Here is a 27,342-nt window from a genome sequence, read left to right on the forward strand (position 1 = left end):
GTCAAATATACTGTAATTCTGACTTTAATTTCAGAGCAAACAAATAAATATGCCATTAATGTAACTCATTCCATATTCATGGCTTTTAGTCATTTATGAGCAAAACATTAATCTCAAATAATTTGTATAACCATAGACTCCATGTTTACCTTTACTCAAGTATATGATGAAGAGAGGGAATCGAAACTAACTTCTTGGATTGGTTGCCTTAACCACAAAGAGTGACACTACATTAAGTACTCCCACAATTCCTTTTCACATAATCCACCCAACCAGTACAGCTATCGTACCGCAATGTCCAATCACAGAGACCTGTGGAAAGGACCAATCAGAGCGTTCGTCTCTGCCACTGTTGCAAAAGCGAAGTTTGTTTCAGCTGCTTTGCAAAGATAAAGGCTGTATCGATGTAAGAATTGGAAAGTTGTTGTCACATTAAGCAAGCAAATGTAGCAACGTGGACAAGAAAATAAGAGATGCGTGTCTTCGTTTTAAATGTAGACCGGGAAAGAGGGTTTTTGGTACATTTTCTGTTCAGAACGATTGCTCACCATTCTCCGCTGGCTGCCAGATGCCATGTTTCCATGTAATGCATATTAAGAACCAGCGCTGCACATACATGCTACTTTAGGGGTTGCTTGTTTCACTCACCTGAAACACTTTTAAGACATGCTCATACCACGTACTTTGCCACTGAGCCTCCCCGAGGAGGCAACGTGCAAGCGGTGGTATCTGTGTTGCACACTGTTACTTTATGTCCTGTCGGGAATGTCAAACGGGGCATCTCTCAGTGCGCCCAAAACTTTCGTATGGGGACCAGGATTGGAAGCAGACATTGTTCTCCCGGCTCGATTCTTCTATATACAAGCCGTGGATACTACTGGGACCAAGTGAGTATATTGCCAAAGCACACGGTGTTGCTGCAGTGTGAAAAATACACGAACAGTTCTCAGACATACAGTGGGCGGTGCAACGGCACTTCTCCGTTACTTAAAACATTGCCACGACTACATCATCAGCCTGTGTGGGAAACACTACCTTTTATTTGAATGTTGTATCACATGACCTTATTGGTCAGACGTTGAACGACAAAACGGCTAGACATGAGCATAACGGTAAATCGTTAAAAAATATATTGTTTAATTTACCGTATGCTGTAGGTTGACATTTTGTAAAAGTCCAGTCCAAAGAAATGATAGTTGTTGGTTTTTTTTTTTTGGTAAAATGTAATTTAAAAATATTCAACCATTAAACAAGATGTATATTATATGGAGAACAAAATAATAATCCAAGCACTAGGAGCAGTATGCTCTTACAAAAATGTACCGGTTATCTAGTTCCAACAACAACAACAAAGTAGTTTAGACTGAATAGGACTGCCTCTTAAAAAATATAGTGCAAAGGTAGAAATACAGTATGTTTTGGACACACTATAGAACTGGGATGAGGTGCAGCAAATACGGTTACATGCAATTTATACAATGCAGATCAAACATGTGGAAATAATGGTGTCTTAATAGTGCACCTTTACTTATTAATGAATATTTAAATAGGAATTTTCAATTTTACAGTTTGGCAGGCTAGTATTTGAATTTACTTGTTTCACCCAATAACATTCATGTTGAATACACCTTGTTTCACCCTTTGAGCTTTTTTTTGTTGTTGCATCCAATAAGTCAGTACTTATTTATGTGTTGTTTTTTAATTAATTCATTGCAGTCTTACATCTTCACCCGGCGAAAACACTTTCCAAGCTAAAATTACTGCACCCGGAGAACAGTTTTCAAGGATATGGGTGCAAGTTTTGGACAGAAAAGATGGTTCCTTTTTGGTCAGATACAGAATGTATGCCAGCTACTCTTCCCTTCAGATTGAGGTCTTGCTCCAAGACAGACAGGTGGCACAGTCACCATACAATTTGAGAGGTAATGCTGTACTTGTCATGACACCCTATTCCATATTATAGTTCTTTGTTTTTTGTTTGTATCATTTACAGTTGTAGTTGATTGTCTTCACGCTCTTCATCTTCAGTTTGATTAATGTTTTTCAATAAACTTTACTCTTATGTTTTGTAAGTCACCCTGGACAAGGATGTCTGCTAAGAAATAAATAATAATTTAATAATTATATATTCTTAAGCCTAGTTCATCACTGATTCAGTTTCTGATTGCCAGTCTATTCTTCTGAATGGACTGTCAGTGAACTGGAATCTCCAGTTTTCTCTAGAATGAATCAGTGTTCCTCAGCCTCTCAAAAGATAAGTGATAAATAAGTGGTTTATGGAATAATTTGGATATTTCCTGAACTAAAACCATGGATGAATAACTAGCTTCACTTATTTCCTGTGATCTCCTGCTTTTCATTGGGCAGAGAACAAAATCACTGTTCTGAATGTATACTTTGTATCAGTAGTGTATCAGTAAACACCAAGTCTTTGCAAAATTATTATCATTCAGAAGAAGCATCCCAAAGTAGCATTTTAGTGTGGTGATCCTTTCCCCTGCATTTCTGTTAAATTATTTCTTACATTTCAGTGCTGAAAACAGATAAAAATATAATAAATTGGGAAACTGTTAAATTAAAGTCGTAATAAATTTGAATTATTTCAAGAAAAGCTGGAATAAAAACATTTAATAAGACACAATGTACTGAGGACCAGGATTAGTAATTTTGTATGAACTAAAACATTTCTCCAAGAACTTCTCAGAACTGATTGACGAGGTTTGCTAAGTGGAAGCAATATAGTATGTTTTGGCAAAGTACTGCTAAGCTAAAATGTACCACTGATGTACACTATATTACCAAATATTTTTGGATGACCGACCAACAGATCCTTAACAGATCCAATAGATACCTTAATGACTCCTGCATCCAAATACAGTTATAGCTGAAAGTATTCACATCCTTTATCTGAAACAGCATTATTTGGTGATCCATTTAGTTCAACTCATATTTTGTATTAAACCTTATTGAACTTAATTGATTTCTATGGAGCAGCAGTCAGAAGCCTACATACCTCCTTCACTGAGTTGAATCAGCTGAACTCTTTGTAGTTTGGTCTAAGCCGAAACGAACTGTAATATATATATATATATATATATATATATATATACACTCACCTAAAGGATTATTAGGAACACCTGTTCAATTTCTCATTAATGCAATTATCTAACCAACCAATCACATGGCAGTTGCTTCAATGCATTTAGGGGTGTGGTCCTGGTCAAGACAATCTCCTGAACTCCAAACTGAATGTCTGAATGGGAAAGAAAGGTGATTTAAGCTATTTTGAGCGTAGCATGGTTGTTGGTGCCAGACGGGCCGGTCTGAGTATTTCACAATCTGCTCAGTTACTGGGATTTTCACGCACAACCATTTCTAGGGTTTACAAAGAATGGTGTGAAAAGGGAAAAACATCCAGTATGCGACAGTCCTGTGGGCGAAAATGCCGTGTTGATGCTAGAGATCAGAGGAGAATGGGTCGACTGATTCAAGCTGATAGAAGAGCAACTTTGACTGAAATAACCACTCGTTACAACCGAGGTATGCAGCAAAGCATTTGTGAAGCCACAACACGTACAACCTTGAGGCGGATGGGCTACAACAGCAGAAGACCCCACCGGGTACCACTCATCTCCACTACAAATAGGAAAAAGAGGCTACAATTTGCACAAGCTCACCAAAATTGGACAGTTGAAGACTGGAAAAATGTTGCCTGGTCTGATGAGTCTCGATTTCTGTTGAGACATTCAGATGGTAGAGTCAGAATTTGGCGTAAACAGAATGAGAACATGGATCCATCATGCCTATTTACCACTGTGCAGGCTGGTGGTGGTGGTGTAATGGTGTGGGGGATGTTTTCTTGGCACACTTTAGGCCCCTTAGTGCCAATTGGGCATCGTTTAAATGCCTTGGCCTACCTGAGCATTGTTTCTGACCATGTCCATCCCTTTATGACCACCATGTACCCATCCTCTGATGGCTACTTCCAGCAGGATAATGCACCATGTCACAAAGGTCGAATCATTTCAAATTGGTTTCTTGAACATGACAATGAGTTCACTGTACTAAACTGGCCCCCACAGTCACCAGATCTCAACCCAATAGAGCATCTTTGGGATGTGGTGGAACGGGAGCTTCGTGCCCTGGATGTGCATCCCACAAATCTCCATCAACTGCAAGATGCTATCCTATCAATATGGGCCAACATTTCTAAAGAATGCTTTCAGCACCTTGTTGAATCAATGCCACGTAGAATTAAGGCAGTTCTGAAGGCGAAAGGGGGTCAAACACAGTATTAGTATGGTGTTCCTAATAATCCTTTAGGTGAGTGTATATAATGTATAGTTTAATGAAGAATATGCAACAAAACATAGTTCTGAATAATATTTTTTTATAATAAGGTTGTGGATATTTTTGTCTACAATAGTACTAACAATTTCTCCCAGAGTTGCTCCGGTGAATATTATTTTAATTGTTGTATTTGATACATTCACATTATTCTACAATATGTAAACTACAGTTTACAGTTCCTTGTTAATTGTGTATGACCTTGGACAAAGCCAGAGACCAGGCATAGGACAAAATTAATGATAGTGCAGCAAGTTTGTCTCTAGAGTTACTTTCTGATTCACTGTCCCAGTTCATAAAAGGGGTTCTATAGGGCAGACTGAATGAATTGAATGTTTTCTGTGCTGTTTTCCTTAACAATGAGCTTTTTTTAATGTATTTTTTTAAATCAGTTAATATACAGTGGCAAGTTGCATCAAACAAATTTCCATTTTGCTATATTGCACAAAGCGCTAAAAAACTGCTATAGTTCATATTTAAGGTGTTTAATGCATCTTGTTAGTGCCCTTGACATACAATTATATAATTGCTGACTCATTCAGATGTCTCAGAAGCTTCTACACTTAAATTTAAATACATTGCAATAGGTAGGATATGTATTTAAAGTCTAACCTGCATTGTATTTAAACAGATTCTGAAAACAGCTACATACACATCAGCCCTTCTGTAATCTTTCCCCCCATGTTAGAACTTTAGGAATAAAGGTCAAACTAATGCATTCCTTCCGTATTTCTGTCTTTCCTGCTTAGGCCCAGTGTACCATGAGAACTGCCATTGCCCTGAAGCGAGTTCAGCCAAATGGCTGCAAAACATGCACTGTCCTGAAACTATCACACAGATCATGCAGGATTTGGCACAGTTCCCTGTTATTGACCCAGACAGGAATGCCAAAGAAATCCCAAAGAGATTTGGACAGAGGCAAAGCCTGTGTCACTACACCATCAAAGACAACCAGGTATACATTTTAAATAAATAAATAAACCCACTTTGAAAACAAATGTTTACAGTGACTCACATAAATACACTCTGCACTCAATCTTTAACTTCATGTTAAGCTGAACATCTGTTTTTTTGTTTTGTTTTTTAAGATGAAAATCAAACATCTAAATTATTAAAAAAAAAGAAAACGCTGAATTTGCTTTTGTTGATTCTTAGATACACTGTGTGTTTTATATGACTTTTTTCATGGTAAAGGTTTTATAAATATGGCCCCAAATAATAATAAGTCTTTAGTGCATTTAAAAGCAAATGTCTCAGAGAAGTACAGTGTTATAACATATAAATCACAACACAGAATACACATGGCAATTCAATTAAACCAGAACATTTCCTGTAAATCTGTTTTGTATTTTTTGTTTTCCATAGAAAATAAATAGTCCTGCTTACTGTAAAATTATGAGATATAATAACTGACATCAAACCATTTGCAGTGAATGTAAAGAAAGGCAGCAAGAATACTCTGAGCAGTTTTTCCCAGTGAATGTATGTTGTCTTCCCAGACACAGCTCCTTCAAAAGGTATGGGGAAAAAAATAATAAAACAACCTGTATCCTACATGCCAAGTCCCACAACAAATGGTAACTGTTTCCTGTGTAGTGAAAAAGCCTTTTTCCTATAAAAATCCCATGTCAGGATAAAAATGTGTGCGTGTATATATTTATAGCATGAGGTTTTATTTCCCGATAACATTTTCTATCATTTAAATTTAACATAATCCAGAGGGGGTTGATTTATTAAAATAATTTAAAAACAAAAAATGAAATTGATTTACTGCCCACACAGCTCTTCCTGAGCTGAATACATTTTTAATCCCAGTAAATAAGAACATGATATAAGAAAGGATACAGAATAGAGAAAGCCCATTTTGCTTGTTTGGTTTTTAATAACTAACCAACCCCCACAATGGTATTGATTTAATTGAAGGAATATAGGAGGCCTGCTTCAGCTATATAGCTGAATATCTTGTTCTGAAGTTTGCAGTATTAAGTTCACCTTAATGTTAATATTTACTTCTGACTGTCTTAAATTTGGAAGTATGCCTTGCTGTTGTCTTTATCCATTGCAAATAGGATTTTAATAGCTGAATAATTTTTCTATAATTATAAATCATCATTATGGTTGATCAAATCTACGTGCTACTGGTATCAGATTTAGTACATTTGAATTTTACTTCTGACCTGGTGCAACATTATTATAGGCCAGTATCATACTATTGATCTAAAAAAAAAAAAAAAAAGCAGTATGTGAAAACAGGATTTCAAAGCTGCTAAATGAACTTATTTTCATATTTTTTTCCCCCTACAATAACTTTGAGGTGTAATACTGTATTCACAGTTCAGCAGTGAAACGCGTTTAATAGGAAGCTTGCATTTACACTGTATACTGTGTTACGGGACAGGTTGAGCACTTCATCTAAACCAATGCAATCACTCCCAAAAAGCTCAGAGTTTACAATGAAGATTTACTAAAGGTTTCCCCTTTGAACAGGTGTACATTAAAACGCACGGAGAACATGTGGGCTTCAGAATCTTCATGGATGCTCTGCTGCTTTCTCTTACCCGAAAAGTGAGTTAATTTTTTTTTATATGAATTATCCATTGTAAGTTGTAATGATTTATTTGTTTTAATGTACAATGCAGTCATTAACAGAAGTGTTGCTAATCACTGAGACCTAGATAAATTATAAACCATTTTTTCAGTTTGACTGACCTAAATTTCTTCTTTTTGGTTTCAGCAATAAGGTCATTTCTCACTTCTAATAAATAACTATAATTAGTCATTTATCAATTATTTTGGTCCATAGCACACCAGAATAATACACTAACAATCACTGCTGGAGCATCTCTAACAATGAGATGGGATTATAAAGTTATTTAGTACCCCATATCCAAGTCAACTATTTTATAAAAATGTAGTGTAAATACAGGTTACTGCCACCTGATGGCACTATCAAACAAGAAATGTGTACAATTTGCATACAAACCAGACTCAGATATTGCATAATTTGAATGAAGAGAGTTATGTAATTGTAGCTAATCCAAGGGATGGGTTAATAGTTCTTCATTTTATATTCTTTTATTTGACAGGAGATCTCACACAGAGATTTAAAGATGAATTAAGAGTGGCAATAAAGACCTCTTGAAAAGCTTAAAAAAGAAATTTGAATTTTGAAAGAGCTACATTCATAAAGTACAAGAGATAAATGTAAAGTGTGTGGGCGAGCAATTTGTCCTTTTCTCATACAAAAATGTGCCCCTGTACTAGAATAAATAAATATGTGCACACAACTGCAGTATGCACAATGCAACATTCATATGAAAGCATCACCCTGCCACTTTATCCTGTGATGCTTTCATATGAATGCTGCATTGTGCATACTGCAGTTGTGTGCACATATTTATTTATTCTAGTACAGGGGCACATTTTTGTATGAGAAAAGGACAAAGAGCTCGTGCATACTGCAGTTGTGTGCTCCGATGGTGCCCACTGACGGCATTCTCTCAAATGTTTTGCAACATTACACCTATAGCAATCTGCAGTATTACAGGATTACATTAAGCCTTTCCTTTATGTGCTGAACAGATCATTGTCAAAAAACACAAGGGCATTGCACAGGAATAATTAAGCGACAATGAAGACATGCCTTCAAAAACAAAGAAAAAGTAAAATGCATTCAATCATTAGCAGATGAAAAAAAAAAAAGTTTCAGCTCTAGCCTGGGACTATCAACAGTGGTGTGCTTAGACCAATATCCAAGGTCAAACTTTTTGTGTTGACTGCACATCTCCATTAATAAACTTTGCTTCTTTAAGACTGTACAAGGAAAATTGTGACATGCAGTATTGGAGGGGAAAGAAACTAAAATTGAAGAAAGAAAATATGTAAAAGTCTTCATGATTTCAAATGCTCTTGCGGCTCAGTCTTACCCATTTAATCTCCCACCCAAATTATATTTTCACTTTTATCATTTACAGCACAGATTATTTTTGTTTTCCCTAGAATGCAGTCCTTTTTTGTATGTTATTGACAAAGATTTTACAAACGCTTCAGAAGGGTACTATGTAGATTAAACTGACGTCATATGGCATGCATTTGAAAAAGTCAATAGATGTGCTGTAACTGAAGAATATGACCTGGCTTCTATGATGTTCAGATGGGAGAAAAAAATATCCTGATGACTGATGATTTTATTGCTAGCATTTCTGGGGTCAGCATCTCAACTGACTTGGCTTGTGTGTCATAGAATGATGAATTCTTAGTTCCATGTGTGAATATATATTATAAATCACATATGAGAAACTAGCCAATCACAGAGCAGTATTTTCAAACATTCTTTGTACATCTTATTCTCTATATAAAAGCATAGAATTATCAATATTTTAAAACTATTGACATTTCAGGACACTTCAGTGCTAGTGGTGCCTGTTTCACAGGATGTACATTTGTTTTTAATAAATAGTTTCATTACGTTTAAGTAACATGAAGATCAGTTACTATAGGTCAGTTACAGCAGATCCTGGACCAAAATATTTTCAGAACGAGAGGAAGAGGTTTGCTTGATTGTTAATTTAATTAAAATGTAGGTTTTTTTTTTTCAAAGAGTTAATATTTGTGTCTAATCCTTACATATATTTATAAAAAGTTAATAGGTCCTGTGAAGGCTGTCTTTTATTGTATATTGTATTAGAATGGCGAAGACCCGTGCACACACAGAAATTAAACCATTGTTGACATTAAAATATTTTAACTTCAGTCATGTATGGTTTGCTTGTGTTTCCCCTCACAGCTACTTTATAACCTTATTTACACAGCAGAGCCCATATTAGACAGTCCTAATGACAGTGTCTAGTTTGGGTCTATATTGGCGTTGATGGTAAGGTACATAAAGTGTCCCTAATTTTGATGGATGTTTCTTTTTCAGGTGAAAGTGCCAGACATAGAATTCTTTGTGAATCTCGGGGACTGGCCTTTGGAGAAGAGGAAACCCAAGGAGAAAATCTACCCAATCTTCTCGTGGTGTGGGTCCATCGACACCAGGGACATTGTCATGCCAACATACGATATAACAGAGTCGATCTTGGAGACTATGGGTCGGTAAGTCCGTTGGAAACCACGTTACACATGGGCCACATTACAGTGTGCAAAGAGTTGCTAGTTCCCCCCTAAGTGTTATTTATTTGACTAATGCACTAGGCCTATATTACAGTTGAAACATGTGAAATGTAGAAATGCTCAAATGTTCAAAGATCTTAGCTACCGCTCCCTCCACATTCTCTCATGTCATGTAAAGTCATTAAATTTCAAAGTGTTATTATAAGGCCTTTAAAAGTCATTAAAATTAATGGTGTTGTTATTAAAAGTATTTGTTATTAAGCTACAATATTAAAGTCTGTTTCTCTCTCTCATCTGCGCTCAATGACAACTGCTCTCTGCAGCAGCATGTGTAATCTGACACCTGCTTTATCAGCTGAGAGTTCCAGAGAGAGGTCCTTTGGATTGGCTAGATATTCATAGTTACGTTCTGTGATTGGGTAAAAAAATATCACATCTCTAGGTATGATGACAGACCACAGTAATGTCCTTTCCATTGGTCAATACCATGCCAATGTTCTGCAGTTGATCATTGGATTGCAAAAGTCAGCAAAGAACCAATGTAAACAAACCGCATATGGTTCTTTTCAGCAGAATCTCAGCTACACAGCAAAAAAAACTTTACCCTATCGCAAATCGTTTCCCCATAAATTATTACTTTGTAATTGATTAATACTTATCTAACACAACAAATGTGTTAAATAAACATTAGTCTATGTAAAAATACCTTCATAGTAGAAGATGTATGGAAATGGCATACTAACAGCAGCAATAAGCAGACCTGTCATCTCGTGTCAGACTCTCGTATTATTATTTCCCGATATTGTCACAACTTCTTTTATCACAATTTCAAATTAACTATAAAGGTTGTGACTATTTGTTTATAAAGGAATATTTTGCAATTACATCTGTAACTAAGTGACCAATATTTATTAATACAATTTTCATTCAATAGCCTAATAGTTTAGCAATGTGAGCTGCAACGAAAATGCCTTAACATTAGTGTCCTTGTGGCAATGTTTTCCAGTCATAACAGCGAAATACAAAATGCATTAGATCTATCTATCTAGCTAATTTATACAATCTACTTAACTAAACAATTTACTTTTCCACGTTTCAACTCAACATATAGACTACCAGTCTGCATTCAGAAACATACCTGTGCATTCGAATTCCAGTGAATAAGAAATAAATACCAATAGCTGGCTGTATTTGTAGGTTAATAATATTAAATTGTTTGTTGCTCCTCTTTCCTTTTCTGGCATTGCTAGTTTCCCAGAAGGGTGTTTGGCTTTTAACATATCAGCTGTAGATTTGTGGTAGTTTCATTGCACTGCACATATTATACACTTAACAGTGTTTTCATTTACTTTGTCACAGTATTTCCATGCAGAACTTCTGTGTGAGGAAGCCATTGGTCGCGTTCTTGTAGTGCACATTTCTGCAGATATGTGCAGATTTCCACCCATTGTGTGTATATGGACTTTGTCAATGCAACTACACTGTTCAAAAAAATTAAGGGAACATGTAATCATCACAGTATAACACCAAGTCAATTAAACTTCAGAGATATCAATCTTTCCAGTTAGGAAGCCTAAGTGATTGTGAATCAATGTCACCTGTTTTGGTGCAAATGAAAGTGACAACAGGTGCACTGGAGAGGCAACAGCAAGACAACCCCCAAAAAGGGAATGGTTTTGCAGGTGGTGGCCACAGACAATTGCTCTCTCCTTATCCTTCCTGACTGATTCTTCTCTAGTTTTGCATTTTGCTAGTGTCCTTGTCACTACTGGTAGCATGAGGCGGTACCTGCAGCCCATTCAGGTTGCACAGGTTAGTCCAGCTCCTCCAGGATGGCACATACACACGTGCCGTCACAATAAGGTTTGCTGTGTCTCCCAGTATAGTCTCAAGAGCGTGGAGGAGATACCAAGAGACGGGCTGTTACACGAGGAGAGCTGGACAAGGCCGTAGAAGGGCATCAACCCAGCAGCAGGACTGGTATCTGCTCCTTTGTGCGAGGAGGAACAGGAGGAGCATTGCCAGAGCCCTACAAAATGACCTCCAGCAGGCTACTGGTGTGCATGTTTCTGACCAAACTGCCAGAAACAGACACCATGAGGGTGGAATGAGGGCCCGACGTCCTCTAGTGGGACCTGTGCTCACAGCCCTGCACCATGCAACTCCATTGGCATTTGCCAGAGAACACCAGAATTGGCAGGTCTGCCATTGGCGCCCCGTTCTCTTCACAGATGAGAGCAGGTTCACACTGAGCACATGTGACAGATGTGAAAGAGTCTGGAGACGCCATGGTGAACATTATGCTGCCTGCAACATCATTCAGCATGACAGGTTTGGTGGTGGGTCAGTGGTGGTCAGGGGAGGCATATCCTTAGAGGGTACCCTGACTGCTGTTAGGTACCAGGATGAAATCCTCAAACCCATTGTCAGACCTTATGCTGGTGCAGTGGGCCTTGGGTTCCTCCTGGTGCAGGACAATACCCGGCCTCATGTGGCCATACTGTGTAGGCAGTTCCTGGATGACGAAGGTATTGATGCCATTGACTGGCCCCAAACCTGAATCCAATTGAGAACCTTTGGGACGTTATGTATCGGTGCATTCGACGCCGCAAAGTAGCGCCACAGACTGTCCAGGAGCTCACTGATGCCCTGATCCAGGTCTGGGAGGAGATTCATCAGGACACCATTCACCATCTCATCGGGAGCATGCCCAGACGTTGTCAGGAGTGCATACAGGCACGTGGGGGCCATACACACTACTGAGTCACATTATGAGTTGCCGTGATGAAATTCACGCAAGTTGGAACAGCCTATAATTTCAATTGTTTACTTTGATTTTTGGTGTGAGTTTGAATCCAGCCCTCAATCGCTTGGTGATTTTGGTTTCCATTGACCATTGTTACGTCATTTTGTTCTCAAGGAATTACACAATGTACAGTAAAGATTTTGATCTTTAATATATTTTGTTCATCAAGATCCGATGTGTGATTTAAGTGTTCCCTTAATTTTTTTGAGCAGTGTATTATAATCCTAGAACACTTTGATCCAGGTCATTAAAAAGTAATTATGACTATGAAAAGTCATTATTTTTCCACATTCTTAACCTGAAGGAACCTTGGCATAGCAATTCATAGAATTACAAAAATAAATGGTTGTTGTTAGTGTTATTTGTCTAAAAATTGTATCCAAGAAGACTTGATTTAACATTTTTCAAACTTAAAAGGATTCATATAAAATTATCAATATAATTTTGCGTACTTTTGCTTACTTCCAAGGTCCCCAAATGATTAAATATGATATGACTAGTATTTAACCACAAAACTTTGCTTTCTGGAGGGAATGATGCTCCTATTATTTCAGGGGCTATTGAAAATTGCTCTTATGATTGAAGCTATTGAAACTTAACTCTAGCACAGACAAGACTGGTTGATTAGAATGTGTTCAAATTTCTTTCAGCTACAATAATAAAAAGATAATGTATATTTAGAATGAATGCATCTAGAGTAGAGGTCATAAGTTCCTTGTTATTAGAAGGAATTGATCTTCAAAGAGTATGATTTCCCTTTTTATAATGTCAATGTTTATCATCATATTGAAGGACTCATTCTTACAGATTTTGATGGATGCATTGAACCTTAGAGAATAATAATTTTGGCCACTCGTGGGGTGACTGTGCCCTTTTCCCTTGTCCAGTGTGAGTCTGGACATGATGTCGGTACAGGCCAACACAGGGCCCTCTTGGGAAGACAAAAACAGCAGTGCCTTCTGGAGAGGCAGGGACAGCCGAAAAGAGCGCCTGGAGCTGGTGAAACTTGGACGCCACAACCCATCCCTGATTGACGCCGCTTTCACAAACTTCTTCTTCTTCAAACATGACGAGAGCCTCTATGGCCCCCTGGTGGAGCATGTGTCCTTTTTTGACTTCTTTAAGGTAGGTCATCAGCCGGTCAGAACAGGGCTTCTGCACCCGGCCTGGAGTACTGAGTATCTGTGTCTTGTGGTTGTTGCTCTAGCGGAGTTCTCTGTTATTACATGTAATCCTTCCCTGAGTGATCTTCAATCATTTTAAAGCTCAAAACCATGAGCAATATCCAATTAAGGAATTATACTTTTTCAATTAAGCCATTAAGAACTGAACAGGAACAAAAGCCTAAGACACAGGGGAACACCATGACCACTTATTTATACTATATGTAAGACAGTGACTCGAATATAGGATGGCCTCCAATTTAAGACAACCTTACTTAATAAGATAATTAATTTTAAAAAATCACAAAATGTACCCTGTCAAACAACAGATAACACAACTTCAGCAATTTAATGTTTCTTTATTTACCATTGGGGGGTGTCAGTGATACTATTATCTTATCCAGTAAAGCTGTGATAGTTGCTTGTAATCCAAAAATCCAAGTTTGTATTCCAATATGGTAATATAAAAACTAAAAAAAAAAAAAAATGACTACCTTTAGGTCCATGAAAGGATTTCCTCTGAGACAGTGTTCAAAATTTGCAAATGTATAACTTCCCTTTTTCTTAAGTGTTGCCAATAATTTGTATGCATTTACAGCTACCTTCTGTCTAGTGCTTTTTATAGTAACGGAGGCCTAGCATTAAGCTGCATTCCTTTAAAACCAAAAGTACTGTTAAGTAAACACTGACTTTGAGTATGCAATCAGAAGCAAATCCAAAATCAGCTATCACCTTATACCCATATTAATATCAGCTGACACTTGTAATTTATTGTTCATTAATTGTAATTATATATTTAGTTTAAATAAACTAAAATTAAGAATAGTTTTCATTACATAGAATAGATAACTATAAATGTAAAGTTATTGAAACAGTACTGTCATAGTACTTGTTACAAAATGTATGCCAGTAGTGGAACAACTGAAGCTACACCTGCAATTTAACATGGTTATTGACTCAATTTAGTTTATGAGTATTACACTTCCAAGGCATTAAAACAGGACTTTGGGGACATCTCTTCAGGGTTATAAAATGTAATTTACCTGGAATTTCTTTTGGCTGGAATGAAAACCTAACCTTGCAAAGTTAAACTTTCTCATAAAATGATTGTGTGAGTCTCGTTTTTTTTCTGTTTTGCCATTGAAATGATCCTTGCTCAATAGGTCTCGTGCTATTTGTCGTGTTATGTATTCTTCCATTTAAGATTGCACGTAGTTGTTTGTGCAACATTTATGACTTGCATTTGCTTTTTAGTAAAGATTTCCACAGTGTAACAAATACACTGCATAGCCTGTCCCTTCACCAACATTAAAAAGTCTTCTGAAAGCGCACAGGTAATTCTCTCATAAAAATTCTCAACTGTGGAAACTGTGTCCTTTCCAAGATCAAATGGTTCACCAGCTGGATGAAATGTGATTTGACTGAGAATTGTGAATCTCTGCTCCTCTGTGTGTCTCTGCTACTCTAATTCTATGGGAGCTGAGGCAATTTGTATACAGCAGTAACAATAAAAATAATAAATGAATTACATTTTTGGCAGGTGGGGTGTAACTCAGTCGCATTGCAGTTGCATTGTCCCAGAATGGCTCCCAATATATTGTTAACATTAGTTAGAAAAACAAAAATAATAGTCAGTTGTTGTTTTAAACATTTAAACTTCAGTAGCAAGGTAAACAGTTATTTTAATGTTATGAGGCTGGGAAATTGTAATGGGAAACCATTGCGGACTAATCTTCTGAATGTGGGAAAATAATTATTTGGAAAACCAAAACCAAGAAATGGATTAGCATTTGCTCTTTCTTTTGCAGTACAAATATCAGATCAATATTGACGGAACAGTTGCAGCTTACCGACTACCTTATCTGCTGGCAGGAAACAGTGTTGTACTGAAACATGACTCCATCTACTATGAGCATTTCTACATTGACCTCAAACCCTGGGAGCACTACATTCCCTTCAAGAGTGACCTCAGTGATCTTCTTGAAAAGATACAGTGGTCAAAAGATAATGACAAAGAGGTAGGTTGGCAAGATCTCCTGTATGCCAGCACCAGACATTAGTTCTTCATAATCATTCACTGGGAAACCTGCCATGACTGTAATTGAGGTTGTTAAAAGAGGCCTAGTTTATTGGAATTATATAAAGTGTGATTAGGTTCCACTGGGTGTGGAGGATATGTTTCGTTAGCCAACATCTTTGGCCTTCATTTAGTGCTCATCATTAAGCTTCATACTTGCAGTCTCTCTGACAGGACACATTTCTTAACTTGACCTTGAATATCCTCTAAACTAGAAAGATTGAGTGTGTACTGCAAGATTGGCTGAAATGCATATTATAAACCTGATTAATCAAAAGCCCCATCATGATGATATGCAAGTTCAAATGTGTGTGTGTGTGTGTGTGTGTATATATATATATATATATATATATATATATATATATATATATATATATATATATATACATACATACACACACACACACACACACACACACACACATTTTTTTTTTACAAATCTGGAGTTAAAGTTTTTCCTAAAAGTTCAATCAATATTAGTTGTGAATTACTGTATTACCTTGCTTGATTCTATGATTGGACCAGATGATTTAGTCTAGGGCTATTACCTTGTTTTCCAAAGCTTGTGTGTTCAATTCATTTGGGGTTTGAGAGACAGTTTAAAGCCCTGAATTGCCTTTTAGTGTCCCAGGACTATGTGACAAATGACCAGCCCAGATCAGGCATTACAATTTTAATTATAACTGGAAGGTATGGGTTGTGGGGGGGGATGGGGGGGGATGGGGGGGGAGTGTTTTCCATACACCCTCTTTTTACTTGGGATTGTCACTGTGCCCCCAGTCACACAGAAAGAAAACTGTTCCTGATGTCGGATCTCACAATTCACACTGGGGATAAGCTAGAATAACTGCTCTTTTCCATGGTGCTGCTTTTTCATACGTTTAGTTTTTATTTGTTTGATGACAGATTCACGTTTGTTTATATTATAGCTATTTAAGAGACTAATTCATGCTGATCAGGTAGGTTGATTTGTAATACAAAACATAAAAAGGCTCCCAGGTTTTCATGTGCATTCACTTCAGTATTATAGAAGAATAAATACAAAAACAATAGCTATATTTTAATTCATACACAGGCAGTTTACTTATGATTGGCATCAATGATAAGAATAGAAAGTTCCAATATTAGGCTGATACAGAAGCTATCAAATAAGGTCATCTTCCCTCATCAAAACAAATAAATGAGATGGTCACAGATTATTTGCACATGTAATTTAAAACCCCATACTTTGTTTACTTGTATAGGCAAAAAAAATTGGAAAAGCTGGCCAGGAATTTGCAAGAACAAATCTTATGGGGGATCACATATTTTGTTACTATTTCAAGCTTTTTCAGGTAAGTAAAACATGTATTTATTTATTTAAAAGAGTAATGGACAGATATGCTGTGATTACCAATGAAAGGCATTTTTTTTGTCTAGCTTTACTGGATGGAAGACATGGAATTATTTGAGCTATAACTTATACTTCCCCTTTTTTCATGTGTAAAAACTAAATGCCAGCAGTGTCTATGTGTTCTACGTCTTAATTGACCCATTGGAACCCATGATCTGACAGTTGTCACAGAGCAAAGTCCTCATCTCCATTCTCCTTGTATTTAATCTTAATTGTATACATTTTACCTGCATTACACCTATACTGACCTTGAAGTGTCTTGAAGACAATAAAACACCATCCTTATGTTTATTTTGTATTGTTTCTCATGTAAAATATATTAAAACCCTTTATGAACATGAAATATGTAAAAATGGATATTGCTTTCCCAAGTAGCTCATATGGTAAAGGTAAATTGTAGCCGATTATAATCAGTTGTTTGAATATGGGCTGTTTTATTAGCCGGCTGCGATTCCCCGGATCTTTTCATCATGCACTTTTCATAAATAAATAAATAAAATATGAAATAAATAAATACATAGGTAAATAAATTTAAAAAATGAAATCTATGTATTTATTCATTTGTTTTTTTTATAATTTATTCATGTAGCCCAACTGCTTGTCTGAAAGTTTTTGTGTAATTTGTAACTGAATATGTGAATTGCTGACGAATATGCAAACTGATGATGAAATAACGCTAGTGAAGAAAAGTGCGTGACAAAAGACGAGATCCCGATTCCCCAGCCTAGTGTAACAGGGCTCATAGTGTGTGAGCTCATTAAGGTGACATCATCTTTGTCGCTCTACTGGTAGATTTGTGTGGATCGGGCCCTTGGAGGTGGGCCTGAGACAGTGGTTCAAATCGAAGTGAGAACTCTGACCACACATGCTACACTTGTGTCACTGGGGCTTGAGTGTTTGTAGTTTTAAGTGTTTGTTTCCTCAGCAGGCAACAGTGCAGCAGTGACCTCTTGTGACTGGCTGAGCAGCTCTTAACATGGGCTAAGCTTACATGTGCATTCTTATCTTACTCGAGACATTCTGCTTGAGCTAAACACTAAATGATCCTATCTATGGGTATATGGACTGGATTTATTTAACTTGTTAACAGCAGCCTTTAACCTGGCTCCAAACAAACAAAGGGGAAAGGATGGTGTTCATAATGCAACATTGAACAGTCACTTTTGTGAGAATGTCGGAAAGGGTGGTTTACATGTACAGAAAACCATGCCACAAACCAGTTACATCAGGAAATCCACGTCATGTCATGTGACATCTTGTTTCACTGATATTTTGGAACCCACACTTGTAACTCCCTTGTTCCTTGTACACATATAGGATGAGATAGAATTTTGAATGCTTTAAGCATATATGCATCTGTCATCTTTCCTGTACTGGAATGGGAGTTGCATTGCTGTTAATAAAGCAATTAGTGATTCCAAAATGTAGGAGTACAAATGCAGAATCCCCCCCTCCACCCACAAAAAAGAATAGGAAAATTGTTTTATGTATCTGGTTTTATGGATGTGGCCTTGAAGAGTCAGTCATTATTCTTTTACAGCTTCAATGGGCTTAATTGGATTTTGCATGTGGTTTTGTCTGCCTCGATATTGTAAAACAATGTTTTGCTGTCCTTGATATAATGTGATGAACCTTTGGTTCGGCAATAAACGACAGCTGTGATCTCCCTTTAACATCACAGAAAATTGTTCCGTTCCTTTTGATAAAAAATATTGTAAACCAATGCAACACTGGAATTTCTAATGACATGGCGATATCTTTGACAATATTTATTTGGTTTTTTATGGTATTTTTTAATGTAAATATAACATCAAAATCAATGTTTACATCAGAAGCATAAGCAGCATAACACAGAGGCAGGGAGATTTATAAATTTCCTAACTCCATTGGTATGTTCACTAATATTTTTAATTGATTTTCCTTTCATATGAATAATCAACTATTGTGAATAGTGTATAGTGTGGATCATTCTTTCATTACAACCAAACAAAATAGTTCCCCAGCACATATAACAGGGCATTCACAAGGGAATTATTATGTAATAATTTGAATGCAATAATCTAATAAATGTGCATAGTTGGAGGGATCAGAAGTTATGCATTGGAAATTGTTTATAATCCTACTTTTTTTTTTTTTTACCAATATTACATTATCAACAGTAACATCAACATTAGGTTAGGCCTTTACAGTAATTTGGCAAAATATCCACTTAATTACATTCTTACTCTGGTGGAATCTCTTAACATCTGCTCTCATTGGGATCAATTTTCTAGATCAGTAACAGTCAGTGATGTGCCTGTGACCATAAACAAAGCATTGATTCAGGGGAATGTAACACATAACCCTATAAACCATTTTTTAAACCGACAGATATCACTTGATGAAGTGATTTCTCACAAAAAGCACTGAATTGAATTGGTTTCACTTGCTCTGTTTACACAAGTTGTTTGATCCATATAACCTTACTTATCTGGAAAATAAAATGCAGATTGAATAGACATTTATGGAAAATGTCTCAACTATACGTTTAAAGAAAACTGATGTCTTCAGATCAGTAATTAGCCTGTTATTGAAATCAGCGACTGTGTTAAAGGGGTGTGATGCATTTGTCAATTAACACATCTTTGGCAAGTCTTACCTCCTTTTAAGCAATATCTGTAGGTTTACCATGAGAGCTGATGATCCGTTGACCCCTGATCCCCATGCCTTCATTATCTATTGCAGCACGCTACTGATAACAGCGTAAAATAATTTCTCACCCACCCCATTTACAGATATCAAAGTGCCTTCTAGTTATACCCAAACTTAGATCATTCACAAGATGTAGAAGTTCTAGTTTGGTTAAAGTTTGACTCCGTTACATCCAAGTGGCCACTTCTCTTCTTTATGACACAGATAATCTGCTGCAAATTACAATGATTTGTGTTAAAGGACCAGTTCAATAATTAAAAGGTGTACAACTTGTAAGCTCCTGCATAAATCATTAACCCAACCTTTATAATTTCTGATTTACTGGAATTATTTTGATATGTATGGTTCAAAGGATGTCAATACATGGTAATTTGTTAAACACATAATGTTTAGATGATGATGATTATTGGATTTATTAAGATTTTTTTTCCATTCAAGATGGAAACAGTCTCTGTGCATCAGACAACAGAATATGCCTAAAACCATGTTTAGGGGGCAATTGTAAAGGGATGCAAATATAACTCACATATTCCTCATTGTGCCAGTCTGCATGAACCTTTCTTTAGCCTAGCTATATCCCTTATTATGATATGTAAATTTACAATGAATTTCAAATTATTGTGTCCTACATCCACATATTTGTATGTGTTTTAATTGTTAAAAGGCTCAACTGTAATAGAGACCTAGGTCTCATTTTGATTTATCTGTTTAAATATATACAGGAACACAATTCATATTCTGAAAAGTGTCCGATGTGTGGATATTAAAGAATGCAAGTTTGACTTTATTTTAATGATTTCAAGGTCTGTGGTTATAATCCAGAGAAGTCAATGCACTTTGCAATACTCCTACTAAGAATCATACTATGTGTGGCCATCTGAAGTGCTTTATTGTCTCGTATAAAATAAACTTCAAAAATTAATGTTTAAACTTTGCCCAAGCAAGTTCCAGGCATTTACTGCATGTTTAGAGTAAAATGCATTGTGGATTTAAATCACAGTAAGTGATCTGTGAAGATGAATATTAATTACACCAATATGGCAGTAGTACTTCTCTCTTTGATTTTACATCAAAGGTCAAGAAAGAAAACTGCAAAATATTTCTGCGGTTTTTAGAAGTTGTTTCGAGTGGCAAGACATTGTTAGCTATATATACTAAGTATGATAGTTGTTCTTGAGTGAATGCATAAAGGGCGGTGAAATGTTAAATCACAATTATTTAATTTACAATGAGTGAAATTAAACATTTGTGTTTTATACACAGGCTTCCTTATCCTTTTGAATTAATTGCCATATTTGTAAGGGAATAAGGCTTAATTTTTGTTTGTAAAAGTCCCTCTTTAAAAAAAATATACAATGCTGTAAAATGAATGAGTTTAGGATTGTATTATAACTTAGATTAGTCAGTACAACATACATTTCTAACACTGTATTGCTGCTTAACCCATAGTTGGTGCTGCTAATGTAGAAAATTCACATGGCTATCGGGCAGTAATCAGATTATACAGAGATGCGTAACTCTCACAGATCTGTCTGTCTGTAAGATAAACCACCTTTGTGACTGACCCTCATACAGCTAGCTTTGTGTTTCAGGAATATGCCAATCTCCAGGTGAGTGAACCCAAAGTTAGAGATGGAATGGAGTTAGTGGAACAACCAAAAGATGACCTTTTTCCATGCATCTGTCACAGGAAGGAGGCAAGTTTTGATATTATTTTCACTTGTGTCTGGAAAGTTTTCTGAGTACCTTATTTTCCCACTGGGAACAAAGGTAAGCTATACTAAGTGAATTACGAGGGCAATGTGTCCACGGTTTGCCTATAGTGGAAATTTAGCCCCTGGAGTTGAACAGTTCTCCCTTCAACCGTGAAGGTAGCTGGTAGGCATATAATGGTGCATTATATTTATTTTATTTATCTTTTCATTGTAAGTTGGAATTTAATCCTGATCTTGTTCTTCCTTAAAAGACTTGTTAAAATCTGCCAGGTAAAGCAAAATGTAAAGTCTGTAGTTTTGAATTAGTTTATTTTACTTATGACGTTCAAATTACTTTGAACATGGCTTTCTAGAGGTATTCTGCTTTCACAAAGAGTAAGAGAATCAAAAATCATCAGGCTTATTTAAAAAGTCCTTCAGAGAGCCAGGGCACACACAGGCAGCCTCCAGAACTCTAATTTTAGACCATTATTTGACAGTCGTGTATACACATAATTTAATAAGAACAACTCTGTATAAGGAACACTCAGAAAAAGCAGATTATAACAGAAAAAAAATTACATACTTCTGCTTGTAATTGGGTCATAAAGTCATCCTTTATTTGGATTTTCTGTGTCCTACACTGGTTAGGTTATCTGGCATACACCCAGACAATGGTGAAATAAACATTTGCACCTAGAGACACATAACCAGCCTTCTCTTTATTTAAAACATTCAGTTGCATGGATAAGACTCAAAAGTGTCCTTGATTTGGTGAATATACAAAACAAAATGTGTGTCAGAGATTTATATTTTACACTGCTTTGGTATATATGCTTTGGCATAGATTTTGATGCTTCTGCATCTAATCCTGGTGGGATATAACACCTTCAGACATAAAGATGCTTCTACAGTTCTTTTAAAAGCACAAATCTTGATGTGCTTGATGTGCCATTCATTTTCAGATATTCTTGTATTAATAAAGTCAACTCTATAGCCATCACAATAGGGAATTTCACACCAGAATTTGTGAAATGACTGACATTTGTATAACATTTATTTGAAAACTGCAACCTTTTAATTTTGTTTATAATTTATTTTACAGGGCAAGGATGAACTCTGACAGTCAGGTGTTGCTGTTCTCCAATATACAATTATAGAAATATATTCCTTTTATGGTCTAATTTGTTTGCATATTTTACTTTTGAATTACAATACAATGCAATTAGTAAAGTTATTCTATTATACATGTTTGTATTCTACTTTCTTAATGTGAAGTTTACAGATTTGTAATAAAGAATTTTCATTATTTATATTTTAAAAAAATGCTTGGTCACATTATTATGAAAACTAAAACAATTTGACGTATATGTAAACCTCTATTTAATAGAATTATACATATTTTTTGTATTATTTTGTATTGTTCTGTATATTGAAACTTCAAGTATATCTTTCAGCATTTATGTTTAGCTTAATATAAAACTGAAAATGGGTTGAATACTTCAGAAAAGGAAATACATTTACTCAGTAGATATTATTAACATTTCTAGTGATACAATTCATGACTAAAACAAGCCTGGAAACCATTCAGGTACCTCAAAGCAATATTATAACAGTACTGTGATCTGAAGTTATTCTTTAAACTTAAGAACAACTGGCACATGTATCAGTGAAGAATTCTTTATGATCTTGCCATTCACAACCTTGAGAATGTCGGGTTATAATAACACAGTAAAAAGGAGGACATAAAATCAAACCTTATTATTTCCTTATAGTCACATTGTTACAGTAAAAATTAGACTTTGACCTGCTAAAATATTGTGAAATAGTTTGTACATGTTATAGATTCTTCCTTAATTTGGTGTTTGTTTAACTGGAAGTTGACACGATTACATAGTTAAACCAAGTTGTATGATTTTGCAAACAATTCTGAATTCACCAAACCAAGTTAATGTAATGAATTGTTTCTTGATCATTTATAAAACTAAGAAAATATAGAAAATAGTACAGACTTCGGAAACTACATTTTAAATACAGTAGACTTATGAGAAAATAGTATCAAGGGTCTCAGTGAAATCATAAACCAAGTATGCGTCTCCATTGAACTGTATATTATAGAACTCAGAGATGAGATTTTAATTATGTTTTTGTAACTTACTGAATCTTCCTCATAGTTTTTTCATATTCACTGATATTAGCGGGGGTTAAAAGGGTGGGATCTGCATACATTTTTTATATATTTTTTATTTGAGTTCAAAAATAAATACTATGAAACTGGCATCCAATTTTAACCAAACCGATCAGGAGAATCAAACTACAGTAACTACAAAAGCTAGATAAAGGATTACACTACAGTAAGCATGAAAACCAAGCACATAGTTCAGTTTCCAGGTCAGACTCTTTGGTTATAATGGTTCTTATGTGTTTGAAACGTAAAATTAACCAGCATCTGACCTCTCTGACTAGTTTGTGTGTAGAAACACTATAACGCTGTACCGGCTGATAAATAGCAAGAGATATATAAACCTATTAGTGCGTAGTACAGACAACATGAATACATTATAGTTTGAATGTTATCAGACATTATGTTATTTGGGTAGATTGTTCAGTAACTAGTTTGTTAGGCGGGCAAGGTAAGAGGATATAGAGAAAAGCAAGGGAATGATGGACAGCTGGGGAATAGTTTTGAAAATGTTAAATAAAATTAAATACATAAATAAATAATCCTCTTATGTATCTATCTATAACCATTTTCTGGTATCCTCGGGTAACCCATATTAAATATCACTCCTTGACACAAGAGGGCACCATCTTGTTATTATAAAACAAAAACATCTTTCTTGCCGAGCACACATGCTTAAGTTGACTAGAGAGAACAGCATGTTCCTATATCGCTAAATCACAGCCGTCATGTCATTTTACGAGGTAAATTTCATTGATCTCATATAATATTAGTAAATGCAGCTCCCTTTGTTTTTATTCCCTGAAAAAGAATTTGATCAGCATACGACACGCAGCTATCTATTGAATGGAAGTGAACTGAATACAAACACCAACTAGCTCGCATTTTTTCCGTGTGACATTACTACTTACGGCATTTTAAAGTGTATTTTTATTGAAACTTGGTTGTAATCCTAATTGTGACGCAGGCTACATTTTCTGAATCTGCATTGTGTTTGCGGATTTCTTCCTTTTCTCTGTCTGGGGAATCGGAAGTATTAAAAAACAGGCTTATTCAAATGACAATGTAACCTCTGACAGGACTTCAGCCGGTATTAGGCCACGCAGTGTCACCGTCAGAAAAGTGTTATGTTTCCGGCATTCTACATTGACAGAAATTATACCCAAACCCAAACTAATAAAGTGTGAAGGCGTCAAAGAATGTGTTCAATGTTGAACTAAAGTGTCACTTTTCTGACGGTGACACTATTTGATTTGCGTTAACGCCGCTGAGTTTCACTTAGTTGTATAAATACAAAAATATATACTTCCTTGAAATATCTCCAGGAAAAGGTTGAAATTCCCTTCGGTGCTAAACATCTCGATGGCATAGTGACAATCCCGGATGCGGTCATGGAAGTGTCAACAGCGGTCATTGTTACCCATGGAGCTGGAGGAGACATGAACTTTCGACATCTTGTTTCACTCGCAGCCTCTCTTGCGTCAAGTGGTTTTCTTTGCCTACGGTTTACCTGCAAAGGCCTTAACCTCGTTTACAGAGTCAAGGCTTATAAAGTTGTTGTGGTAAGTTACTATCAGTTCAAAGACTCCAGGACAACCATTACACAGTTTAATAATATAACCTACATTGTAATACATTGTACTTGGCTTTGGCTGATAACCAGGACTGGATATTGTGTGTGTTATGCACAAAGTCTATAAGATACCTATTTCTACATTATTATATTTATATAATTTTAATATTGGTGTCTGATGAGTGTATCTTATTTTACAGGAATACCTGAACAATATAAAGAAGTATACATTGCAAAATATTTTTGTTGGAGGTAAGGGTATGGGTTTCAGTTTAGGAATATAGTATGAACAGCACCTAATAAGATTTACAAGTGATAAAATGTGATTATGTGCTTTGACTTGTGACATGCATTGACTATCAGATTTGGTGTAAATAGTTGGCAATAAAAGTGTATGGGCATTGAGGACCGATAGGGAGTGCCTTTACAGATATTGTTGCTGTCATAGTTTTATCAGTAGTTGGGGTGACTTCTGTTGACAGTTGACATGCTTCAAATCCAAGGCAGAACAGAGTACAAAGTCAGACAGAATTAAGTGAAGATATGATTTATTCAGTACATGAGTTAAAATGTTTAAATGTCAGTTTGGAAGTGAAATTAAGAAAATCATAATCTCTTCTCTCAGCAGTTACACAGGTATACTACACTACAAATGTTTTTTTTTTTTTTTGTAATTTGTTATTAAATGTTGGCTTGGTAGCCACTATGGAACAAAATAGGTAAAAGTCAGATCTCCCTTCTGTGAAATGATTGACAAATAAAAGGGGTGGGGGTTAAATTACAAGATACAGCACTTCACTGAACGTTTTACTTTCAGGACGCTCGATGGGAGCACGTGCTGCCGCTGCCACAGTCTTGCAACTAACTGAGACTGGGGAGGATATCATTCAAGGCCTGATATGCCTGTCCTATCCCCTGCACCCAACCAAGCAAAAGCACAGTCTGCGAACCAGTGACCTGCTGCTGATTGTTGAACCACCGGTGCTGTTTGTCTCCGGGACAGCTGATGAAATGTGCGACAGGGTGAGTTGCACAGTCCTGCTTGGAAAAAAAGGTCCCGGTGAAAATGCTCATCTCCATCTGCATTCTAGTTTCAGTTGACAGTTTCCTTTTTAAGGGGCAGGTGGGGCAATATATTAATAAAGCCGAGAGAGACTAATTCATTGTATTTAAATCTGCATTTCAAATAGTTTGCAAACATTTTATTTGGTATTGTGCATATACTAACCAAGTGTATAATACAGGAACCTTCTAACTGCCAGTAACATTTTAACATTTAACAGGGTGTACCCAACTAATTTTTCTATCCTACTGTTATTGTATTGTTACATTTCTATAAAAAACATTCAGGTCAAATGCCCTATATGATCTGTAAGAGTGTGAAAAAGACTTAAAATCACAGAACTCCAGAAATGTAATGATGAGATCAATGTGGTATTTTTTTTTTCCTGTTGTAGTTTTCCACATTGTTTCTATTACTCAATTTCTTAGCAGACACCTTTATCCAGGGTGACTTAAAATTGTTACAGTATATCACATTATTTTTACATTTTTTACCCATTTTACATTTTTTACAGCTGAGCATTTACTGGAGCAATCTAGGTAAAGTACCTTGATCAAGGGTACAACAGCAGTGCCCCCACCTGGGATTGAACCCACAACCCTCCACTCCACAGTCCAGAGCCCTAACCACTACTACTAATTTCTTTAAAAGTTATTTTTTAACTGGCAGACAGGGCTGAATGCAATGTTACGAATTTGACAACCAGTGTAATTTCCTGAATCTTTCTTTCTTTCTTTTCTTTTAGACCCTGCTGGAAGAAGTAATAAAAAAAATGAAAGCACCAACCCAAGTTCATTGGATAGAGGGAGGCAGTCATGGTTTAGCAGTGAAAGGAAGACAAGAGAAAGCTGTACTGGGTGAAATTAATGCCCAAGTTCTGCTTTGGATTCAGGAACAAATTTAAGATTCCACTTGGCACTATGAGCTCTTCAACCTACTGTGAAGTAGCATTGCTCTTTTCTATCTGCAACATGTTCTCCCCACAGCAACTTGCTGCAGGAGTCTCCACATGTGCATATTAATCAGGGACAATCCTGCAAAGAAAAGCTGATACAGTATATGCTATTTTTTATATGAATAAGAGAAGTGTCATTTTCTTTTTTGTTTTAATACAGGTCTTTCATTAAAATAATTTAAGTTGAGAATTGCCTTCTGGGAGAATGACAACTGTGTAACTCTTAAGGCTTCCAAGTAAAAAACAAATAAGTAACTTTGCAACAGTTTAATAATTTATATCTATT

At 36.0% G+C, this 27,342-nt stretch overlaps 2 protein-coding genes across 2 annotated transcripts; both read left to right on the plus strand.

Annotated features, from left to right (window-relative positions):
• Nucleotides 1–331: 331 nt before the first annotated feature.
• On the plus strand, nucleotides 332–22,609 carry poglut2 (protein O-glucosyltransferase 2). Its single transcript, XM_066707052.1, has 10 exons — nucleotides 332–887; nucleotides 1,717–1,922; nucleotides 5,097–5,302; nucleotides 6,835–6,912; nucleotides 9,269–9,441; nucleotides 13,153–13,390; nucleotides 15,237–15,446; nucleotides 16,750–16,839; nucleotides 21,182–21,286; nucleotides 22,389–22,609. Exons 1-10 carry the CDS (start codon nucleotides 667–669, stop codon nucleotides 22,404–22,406), a joined length of 1,545 nt encoding a protein of 514 aa, XP_066563149.1. The 5' UTR covers nucleotides 332–666; the 3' UTR covers nucleotides 22,407–22,609.
• Nucleotides 22,610–24,101: 1,492 nt separating this feature from the next.
• On the plus strand, nucleotides 24,102–27,246 carry tex30 (testis expressed 30). Its single transcript, XM_066707057.1, has 5 exons — nucleotides 24,102–24,208; nucleotides 24,791–25,027; nucleotides 25,239–25,290; nucleotides 25,856–26,061; nucleotides 26,847–27,246. Exons 1-5 carry the CDS (start codon nucleotides 24,194–24,196, stop codon nucleotides 27,003–27,005), a joined length of 669 nt encoding a protein of 222 aa, XP_066563154.1. The 5' UTR covers nucleotides 24,102–24,193; the 3' UTR covers nucleotides 27,006–27,246.
• The last annotated feature ends 96 nt before the right edge of the window (nucleotides 27,247–27,342 follow it).

This window comes from Amia ocellicauda, chromosome 6, assembly GCF_036373705.1.
Source record: "Amia ocellicauda isolate fAmiCal2 chromosome 6, fAmiCal2.hap1, whole genome shotgun sequence".
Classification (NCBI taxonomy): Eukaryota; Metazoa; Chordata; class Actinopteri; order Amiiformes; family Amiidae; genus Amia; species Amia ocellicauda.

Coding starts and splice junctions, on each gene's coding strand:
- poglut2 (XM_066707052.1), top strand. CDS start 667: ATGCTCATACCACGTACTTTGCCACTGAGCCTCCCCGAGGAGGCAACG. Junction 9,442..13,152: donor ATCTTGGAGACTATGGGTCG/GTAAGTCCGTTG, acceptor TCCCTTGTCCAG/TGTGAGTCTGGACATGATGT. Junction 13,391..15,236: donor CCTTTTTTGACTTCTTTAAG/GTAGGTCATCAG, acceptor TTTCTTTTGCAG/TACAAATATCAGATCAATAT.
- tex30 (XM_066707057.1), top strand. Junction 25,291..25,855: donor GCAAAATATTTTTGTTGGAG/GTAAGGGTATGG, acceptor TTTTACTTTCAG/GACGCTCGATGGGAGCACGT. Junction 26,062..26,846: donor CTGATGAAATGTGCGACAGG/GTGAGTTGCACA, acceptor CTTTTCTTTTAG/ACCCTGCTGGAAGAAGTAAT.